This window comes from Chelonia mydas, chromosome 3, assembly GCF_015237465.2.
Source record: "Chelonia mydas isolate rCheMyd1 chromosome 3, rCheMyd1.pri.v2, whole genome shotgun sequence".
Lineage (NCBI taxonomy): Eukaryota > Metazoa > Chordata > Testudines > Cheloniidae > Chelonia > Chelonia mydas.
This window is the reverse complement of record NC_057851.1, coordinates 42304140-42313517: the sequence shown is the minus strand read 5'-3', so window position 1 is coordinate 42313517 and position 9378 is coordinate 42304140. Positions and strand designations below refer to the sequence as shown.

Genomic DNA, 9378 nt, shown 5'->3' with positions numbered 1-9378 from the left:
CAACATACAAAGTCAAATGTCAATGAAGAGATATGAAATCAACAGGAAAGGAGCACATTGGGGTGGGGGGAACAAAAACAAGCCATGAGCATTATTCTGTCTGCATAGAACTAGGAAGTAAATGGACAGTGCATTTTCATTCATGAAAGCAGGGTCTCAGCCAACCTTGACTGAAAACACTGAAGAGAACTTTAGGTGAGATAAACTTCTTTAGCCAGGAGGTTAACCTGTTAGTTAAGTTTAGTCTCTAGAAAGTGTATTATGATTTTGCTTTATATATAACCATTTGTTTCCACCATCCTCACTCACTACCACCTGAATCTCCAGTATTTGATAATAAACATATTTTTGTTTTCACTAGAAATATTTCTCGGTGCTGTGGTATTAAGCAAAGTGCTGGTCCTGAGTTGAATCTTACAAGCTGGTGTGTACTGTTCTTTTGGGACTAGCAGGCCTGGTAATGCTGTGAGTGTTCAGTGGATAAAGAGCTGGACACTTCAAGGAATACTCTGAGTATTCATTGTGCTTATCGCTACCTGTGCAGAGAGCAAGGTCTGTGTAAGCCAGGAGGCAGTGCTTGTGCTGCTGAAAGCTGGTGGTTTAAGGGTGGTATTCCATAGCTGGCACAAACAAGGCTCCTTCCTTGTTAAGTGCAAGTAGAGGTAAGGTTCCTCATAACCCTATCTATACCCAGGGAGCACCACAGCTATTTACTTACCTCCCTTTGTAAAGAACTCTTAGGCCACGTCCACACTACCCGCCAGATCGGCGGGTAGTGATCGATCTATCGGGGATTGATTTATCACATCTAGTGTAGACGTGATAAATCAATCCCCAATTGCTCTGCCATCGACTCCGAAACTCCACCAGGGTGAGAGGCGGAAGCGGAGTCGACGGGGGAGTGGTGGCTGTCGATCCCGCACCACAAGGACGCGAAGTAAGTGATTCTAAGTCGATCTAAGATACGTCAACTTCAGCTACGCTATTCTCGTAACTGAAGTTGTGTATCTTAGATCGATTCCCCCCCTCCCCTGCCCCAGTGTAGACCAGGCCTGATATCTATGGCTGAAAGTGCTATATAAATACCAATAATATTTAATCCAGGGGTTCTCAACCTTCATTGCATCACGACCCCCTTTCAACAATAAAAATTACTAAATGACCCTGGGGGAGAGGGGGAGGACGACGAAAGCCCGAGCCAGCTTAAGCCCCAGGTATGGGGAGGCCAAAGCCCAGTGGCTTCAGTCTCAGTCAGGGGCCTGTAATCTGAGTCCCGATGCCCAGGGCTAAAGCCCTCATTTAGCTTCAGCCCCAGCAAGTCTAAGTCAGCCCTGGCAACCCCATTAAGATGGGGTCATGGCCCACTTTGAGGTCCAGATCTATAGTTTGAGAACTGCTGATTTAATCAATAATACAGTTACCTTCCATGTACCTTACTTTTGCTGATTTAAATAAGATTCTCAGTACTACTTAATGTTTGATTTTTAAGGGCATGTCTATAGGAACAGTAGTGCATCACAAGTTTGGGTGTAAATCTACCTGGCACTACCCTATCCTGCACAGACATTTCCATAGTGTGCTTTAACCTACCCATCACTGAAAAGATCAAAATCTAGGGCAAAAAGTTCAATGGGTTTCTAGAAGAAACTTCTTTTTTTAGGAAATCTGGGCCCAGAACTAGTGGGGGTTAGGAACCAGCAATCCCAATTTTAAGCTTGGTGAACATTTCTACAGCTCACACACTGACTTCAGAATTTGGCACAGTCCATCACAATGAGTGATCTGCACAATAAATACGATGGTGGGCAGGTGAATTGCATATGCTAGTAGTGAAGTGCATTAGTAGAGGAAGTCAGTGTCGGGAAGTTCTCACAGTGCCTGCCTACATGTTGCCTGATTCTAGCCACTTTTAGAATCTTCTTCTTGTCATGAATATAAAAATTCATCTTAGAGGTGAGTTTCAAATACAGACCAGAATATATCTTTATTATAAAGTATTCAGTTCCTCACATATGCATCCTAGGAGTGCAGTCATTTTGGGGGTAGAATTCAGAAACAGGTGGGAAAATGTCAAAAAATATGAAGCCATCACAAGAAAGACTCACCACGAGATGGCAGTAATGTCACGTCTTTTCCTGCAGATTTTCATTGCCCTGAGATTTTTTGGGTGAGAAACGCAACAACATTAATACATAAATACAAGCTTATTACAAAGTCAGCCTCCCCCGTTCAATACCCATTCGCCACCTTACCGCAACTTACAATGAGAAAACAACGTTGCATATTTTACCAAGAAAGCTCATCGTAAGTGAATAATTACAACCTTGAAAGTACCTCTCTCCACGTGTGTCGTTTCTTTCCTATGATCCTTTGTAATATTTTAATTACTGATATAGGTAACAGCAAGCACTAATTATGTAGTTAGGCACAGTGTGTAGTATTAGTGGCTATAGTGTTTTAATTCCTATTGGATCTAAACCAAGACTTGAGGCTCTCTTATTTTAAAGATATTTTCTTAATTGTAAAAAGAGACTAGGTGCAAAGAGACTAGGTGAGGGATGGGGGGAAGCACCCATATATCCTAACCCTGGTAACACGACAGCATATAAATACGCTTACGTTTTATTTTCATCAGCCTTTCTGAACTGCCTCCTTTTGTTTTAGGGTCAAGGCTAAGAGAAGCCCTTTCTGAGTACTAGCCTGGCGTGTCTGGATTTTAGACACGTTTTTTAATGGCAGAAATCCTTCTTGGTGACACAAGTCATTAGGAATAGCAGTGCAAAGACAGGGCACCGTTTCTCAAGGAGACTTCGGCTCTTTCAGTCCCCCTAAGAAGATCGATTTGTTCTGATTGAAGAATTTGGAATGAACTATTGGAGCACATAACAGGTCAGAAATTCTTCCTTTTCCAAAACTAGCTTGGGGCTAGAGCGGCCAGGGATTTCCTCCTCCTCTTCCCCTCCCCAGTCTTGGAAACTCTGCACAGCGATTACAAATCGCGGAGGCGCCCTAGCAAGGGAGCGTGGAAGAGGCACCTGGGAAGATTGATCTCTGAGCAGGACCCCATTCAAACAGGGTGGTACATTTCGTAACCATGTGTTGTGCAACGCAGGGCATTGTTCGCCCTTCTCTTGGCATCTGTGCGAGCTAATTGCGTACAGCGAAGGCCAGGGACACTGTCAGCAAGTAGGAGCCAACAGGGTGTAGGAGGGAAGTCTTTGCCTTCATGGGACTCTTCAAGTGCAGCTGGAGTTGCCGCGCCTTGCTGTCCCCTCCGCGTGTGAGCGCCTGAGACAGAGTGGCCCCGATGCTATGGCAAAGGCGCCTGGTTCTTGAGCGGGGAGGCTGCCGGGCGAGTGTGGGTGCGTGCACGTTGCAGCCAGGAGGCTGCCCACTTGGGTTGGTGTGCGCTGGCTGTGCAGCTCCAGCCAGTCTTCTTCCCCTCTCTGTGGGAAGTGATGGTTGAGTCCAGCAGCAGTAGCAGCAGCTCCTTGTGTCGCTAGCAGCCCGTCTGCTGCGCTCTCGATCCCTCCCTCTCTCCTCCTCCTCCTCCTCCTCTTTCTCACACTCGCTGGATCGCTCTCCTCCTGCTGCCTCTTCTCCCTTGCCTCCCTGCTTCTCTCGATGCCTCTCTGCCTGGGTCTCTGCTTGGTGTTCCTCCCCCTTGGACCGGCCAGCCAGCAGCCAGGCTCTCCGGGCTCTAAGCATCCTCGCCCTGCAGTGGCTCAGGACTTGATGCTATGAGAAGAGCGAAGCGAGCCGAGCGACCAGTCCTGCAGGAGGCGTCGAATGCTGCGCTGCTCTCGGGACCTGGATCTTCCCCCTCTTCCTCTCTTTGCCCTTTGGTGATTATTTGGCACTGTCCTTAGTCCCACTGCTCCTCGGAGGAGACGGTCACAGCCGAGAAGAGCCGCTGGGGCTGTGTGTGGGTGTGTGGAATAACTGCAGACATGACTGCGTGGAGGAAATTCAAGTCTCTGCTGTTTTTCTGCGCGGGGCTCCTCACTGCAGCTCAGGGTAAGATCTGGGTTTCTTGCAATCAGGGTCTGTATTTGTGCTCAGGAAGGAGCTGGCTGGGGATCGGGGCGATTATTTTATCCCAACTCTCCGCTCGCCGCCGGCGAGTTCCCCATCACTGATTTCTGTTCAACGCAATTGCAGGCATTCGGCTTCCCAAGCTATTCCCCCCCCCCCCCTTCCCTTATCCTCTCTCTCCCATGTGGACTTCTCCGGGCTTTGGGTTCAGAGCCCGCCCGATGGCTCCTGACAAGCATCCGGGGGAAAGCGGCGAGCAGGAGCCGGACCCCAGCTGCTCTGTGCCCGCTGTGATGCTCCGAGAGGAGCTGTGCGCACAGGATGCGGAGGGGAGTTTGCAAACAGTTCCCCGCTGCTCACGGCGGTGCGGTACTTACCAGCCTGCTATGGGCAGCACCTGGGCGGACAAGTTTGTCTCTCCCCTCCCTTCCCTGGATTTAAATACACCTTCCCACTCCCGACACCGCGATCTGCCTCCCTGCTCCCGCGGCTGGGCGAGCGGCTGGCTGGGGGGAGTCGCCCCCGCTTTCCCTATAGTCGGACTTCGTCTCTTGTAAGTTGCCAGGAGTGGCCTAGCTGGGGAAGTAGCGGAAAGAAGGGAAGCTGGGTCCGGCTTCTCTTTTTACCTCCCTCCTCTCCTCTCCCCTGCGGGGGTGAAGGGAGCGCGTTGATGCCCAGCGCCTAAACCGCACAGCGTTCCCCACCCGAGCAGCTTGGCTTTCGCCTGCAAAGGAGTTAGGTGAAGGGGTGCAGAACTAGGTTTCACAAGTTCAGGGCTGGCCTCAGCCCCAACACTTGCCTCATGTCTGGAGACAACAACTTCCCCATTATTCACTTTTCCTCTCCTCAGCCGGGTCCTTTTAAGTGCTGCTCTGGGCGGGAGGAAGGCTGCTCACAGCAAGGCACCTGTCCCTGTTTCCTATTCACCTGCTCTCAGCTGTTTTCTCTAGATGCAGCCTGTCCTGGGGGGGGGGGGGGGGGGGGTCGATTTATTTTGTAATCTGCACAGCGCCTGGGAGGTGGGGGCAGGGTCTCTTCCCCCTCCCAAATTTTCAAAATGTTTCTTAAAAATAAATAGGTGATTCCATCTTATTTTCCTCCCATTTTCTGCCTCCTTCTGCTGCTCCCCAAGTTGTTTTTCTTTTCTTTTCTTTTTTTTTCTTTTTTTTGGAGGGGCGGGTGACTGAAAATAGAGAAAGAAAGCGAAACGCCAAACTCCACACTGAGGAGGAGTTTTAGTTCCTCGTTCCCTGTCCTGCTCTCTCCTTTGGGCCCGTCGTGCTGGGGGTCACTGTCTACACTGGGCGGCATTGCAGAGTGCCCTTTTTTAGTATGTTCCTGGGGTAGCTTTGGTCCGCAGGCAGCGGTTCTGAGAGGGGTGCGAGGCAGTAGGTGTGTATCTAATTCTGACCCACTTGGGCTGGGCAAAGGAACCGGCGGAGCAGCAATAAGACACGTCTGGTCCCTAACCCCCCGAGGACCCTGCCTCAGCCCAAATCCTGGGGCAACATCGGGTCACTAGGCTATCTCCGATCTCCTTTTACCAGTTGGGAATAAAGAACAGAGAAGCACAAACATCGGATTGATTTGGTAGTGGTGGTGAAAGGGCAGCTCCTTAAGCGGGGGTTGTCCTTGGTGCATTACACATGGTGCACTCCAGTCCCAGGCGAGCAAAAAAAATCTTGTATGTCTAATCACCTGTCCAGAAGTCGGGCGTCCCCAGCCCCCACCTGCCCACCCCCTTTCTGCCCGTTGATTGTTTCCCCCAGGTTGGCAGGGGCTATTTGTTTTCCCCCTTTTCTGTTCCTGATCCTTCCCCAATTAACCCACGCTTTGCACTGCCCTGCGGCTGTTTAATAACCCTCACGCGTGCCTGGCACTTCAGCCCCCGCCTCTGGATTGGGTGGGTTTGGGGAAGAATGACATGAAGCCGGATCCGCTGGCACGTCGCGCTGGGGCCAGGAGGCAGGGGTGGTAACAGCTGCCTGGGTCCAGCAGCGCCGCCAGGTCCAGAAGATCGGGGCCAGGGGAAGGGAGGGGTAGGCTAGGTCAGGAACTGACACCCAATGGCTATTCCCAACTCTGCCCCTGCCACAGCCCACCCCACCGTAGCAAGGCCAATCATCTGTCCCCTGGCCGGGCCTCGGGTGTGGATGGGGCGAGTTGCAATCAATGCTACTATTGTCTCGGCTTTCTTGGAGGGCCCGCTCCTCATTTATAACAAACACTGTAGTTGGTCCTGGCGTTTGACATTTAAGTGGTTGTTTTTTTTGTTTTTGTTTTTTTTTTGCAAAGCTGACAGCACATATGAAAAGCTGGAGGCTGGAGCCTGGTTATCCAGCGCTGATCCGCCGTGGTTTGCTTACATACAAAGAGCTTGGCCGGGCACATTTGGGCACTACCTCTGATGCTGCGCTGCAGAATATAATTATACCTGGTTTAATATGGAGCAGGAACGCACCCACTTAAAGGCTGCAACCTGCCTTAATATTGAAGCCAAACAACAGGTAGAAGAGGAACCAGCAGGGGTATTTGACATAATTCTTTCCCATTAAGGTCCCTAGGCAGTTGCGCACAGGTATCTATATTTAGTAAAAGATAAACCTAAGGCTGAAATTAGATTTACAGAGTAAAAAGAGCGAGAGGATTCATTGCTTAGTAACGTGAACAGCCTTTGCTTCCAGAAGCCCATAAAATCGTAATGAATAGATCCCAGGAACTCTTTATTTTAGCTGTCCAATGGCGGTGAATTAATTTGCTGTTCATTGTAATAGGGATTCTCTTGGGTTTGATATGCAAAGCTCCAAAGTGCTGCATTTTTCTGTAGGTGTTGCCTTGCACGTAGTTTTCCCTTTATCCAGCTGTAAATGAAAGCTGTTCTGCCTTCTGCATTGCTCTTTAACAGTAGCATTATGAAATGAAATTCAGACCCTCTGCTGCTGCTGTACAATTGGCTACAACTTTTCAAGGGTAAAAAGCAAGGACTGAATGTAGGTAAAAAAATGCGCACATTACCCCTTAATGTAGTAAGTAGACTTAAGAGGCATTGCTATGACTTCTGTTCAGTTGCTACCATTATGTTATACTGATGGATGTGAGTATTTTGGAAAACAGGTAAAGTTTTTCTCCTTTTATATGCTATAGAGAGACAGACATGGAGTCGTTTAAAAATATCACTCCTTCAAAAACTACCGGAGAAAAGAATGCTTCACAAGGCAAACAACAGCAGTACTCAGCTCTGTAGGGGAAAGTGGCTTGTTTATCAAAGTCATTTGTTCATTTTGATAGGCTACATCTCAGCCAAAAACCTCCAGGAGTCTGTTAGTTTCTCTGAATCTTGCAAAAACACAGTAGCGTTGCCCCCTCTCTCTCTCTCTCCCACTCTCTCTTTAAAAAAGATGAGAAACATCTACTAATAGGAAAGTAAAGCAGAAGATTTAAATTACTGTGAGATTAAAATTTCTTCAGGCTAGAAGGTTAAAATAATCTCTACTGGCGGAATCTTTATTCTTCGGCATCTGTAGCTACGTTTATAGAAGACAACATAAGGGAATGCATTGATGGAATATTTTATATTAGGTACAATACACGTTTTCAAATATTTTCAAGATCAGTTACTGTCCTTTTTCAGATCACTTTGGAATACTTTCTCTTTTATTTCCACTTAATTGTCTCAAACAGAATGTTCATAAACAAGTTTTATTTTATATTATAACCTCAGTGGTATAATTCATATTAATCAAAGAGAAGGAAAGAGGTTTCTGAGTTTAAATCATATCCAGTCTGGGAAAGCACTCACACATCTACACTTTAAGATCTTGTTTTAAAAAAGCAACCCTGCATTTTATGTACTCTCTGTTTGCTGTGGTCACTTTGTCAAATAATTACTATGACTACAATACCTATAAGTTTCCACTACATTTAAGGCCTGCTCAGTATATTGAGTTGAGAGCATTTCTCTCTTAAAGTAATGTATTTTCTCTATCTCCAGAGCAATGTTTCTCAAACTGTGAAGATGGTGTCCCTAGAAAGGCTCCTGTCTCCTCCAGAGGAAGCTCAAACCAGCAAGGAGAAAATGAGTTAAAGAGGTTTTGGGTTGGTTTTTTTAAAATTTTTGCACTTAGGACCAGAGCCAAGTATTGGATGTTCAGAAGTGAGTGATAACTACTCAATGGACAATCCGTTTTCTGCTCAGTCCGAAGTGGAAATGGCCTAACAAGAAACAAAAATGAGCAAGCAGTTCTGTCCCAAGGATTAAAATATGCTGTCCTAATGTACCAGTGTATTCACTTTTAATAAATTATCTCGTCATTTTAAAAATACGCCTTTACATTAGGAAAGACCCATGTTTCTGTGTTTACACTAGAGTAAAAATATTAGGTAAAGTCTGAGAAAACTACGCTGTAGAAATTATATGAGTTCATCGGAGATCCCAAGAACATAGCCACCTTCTAGTTTTAACCCTCCTATTAAAGATGGTCCAAAAGAAGATACAGTAGTTTGCTAATATGAGGCCCTGACGATAGTGTACAAGAACCCAGTCATGTGAAGTGTACAATGACTTCAGGGCTCACTAAAATCAAAATGGGTGTTGAGGGCATACGGCACCTTCTGAGATAGACTGTAAGCCCAGGAAATAGTCTCTGGGCTAGTTTCAGTTGCTTACTTTTGCACTTACACATTTATGCCCTTTCGTACATATATATGATTTAGGCTAGAGCTTGAGAGTATCGTGTGGTTTTTTTTGTTTTGTTTTTCTGCTAAGTGTTCCTCCTATATAAATTCGGGGCCCAATTCTTGATCTCATTTGTACTGGTTCTATAGTAGTGTAATAACATATTTATTTGGGCTGGGATTTTCAAAGAAGCTTAAGGAAATTAGGATCCAGATACATTTGAAATTGAAACTTTAATCCCACTGAATACAAGTGTGTAAATCTCAAGGAACAGAAATCAACAAATTAACTAATTGTTGTACTGAGGGTCCTCTTTGGGAAGTGACTGAGAACCCTTATTGACTATTAATTTGAAAATTTACAAGTTAGTCTTTTGTACACCATCATTTGACCTTCACATTAATACCTTGTTTCAGAGTAATCGACTGCATAAGGTGTGGTACTGTAAATTCAGATCTTACTGTGAGTTCAAAGCCATGAAGTAACTGGGATCTTCATGTCTCTGGTTCCTGAAGCCTGGTCTATGCTTAAAAACTAGATTGGTAGGGGTGTGATTTGTTTTGCCGACATCTTTATGCCTGTAAAAGCCCTAGTGTAGATGCAGTTATATCAGTACATCTTATTTTGATTGGCTGACTCAGAGTTAGGTATAAGCACTTTTACGCCAT

General features: G+C 46.4%; 1 protein-coding gene and 1 long non-coding RNA gene across 2 annotated transcripts in view; one reads left to right on the top strand and one right to left on the bottom strand.

Annotated features, from left to right (window-relative positions):
* Positions 1–3708: 3708 nt before the first annotated feature.
* LOC122464951 overlaps positions 3709–9378 on the bottom strand; it is a 29684-nt gene continuing 24014 nt past the window's right edge. The window contains exon 3 of the long non-coding RNA XR_006289413.1: positions 3709–3810. This is a non-coding gene — a long non-coding RNA (uncharacterized LOC122464951). The remainder of the gene's footprint in view (positions 3811–9378) is intronic.
* Positions 3801–9378, top strand: part of CSMD1 (CUB and Sushi multiple domains 1) — a 1979019-nt gene continuing 1973441 nt past the window's right edge. The window contains exon 1 of the mRNA XM_037894193.2: positions 3801–4017. Within this exon, the coding sequence (XP_037750121.1) occupies positions 3951–4017 (67 nt within the window). The 5' untranslated portion in view covers positions 3801–3950. The remainder of the gene's footprint in view (positions 4018–9378) is intronic.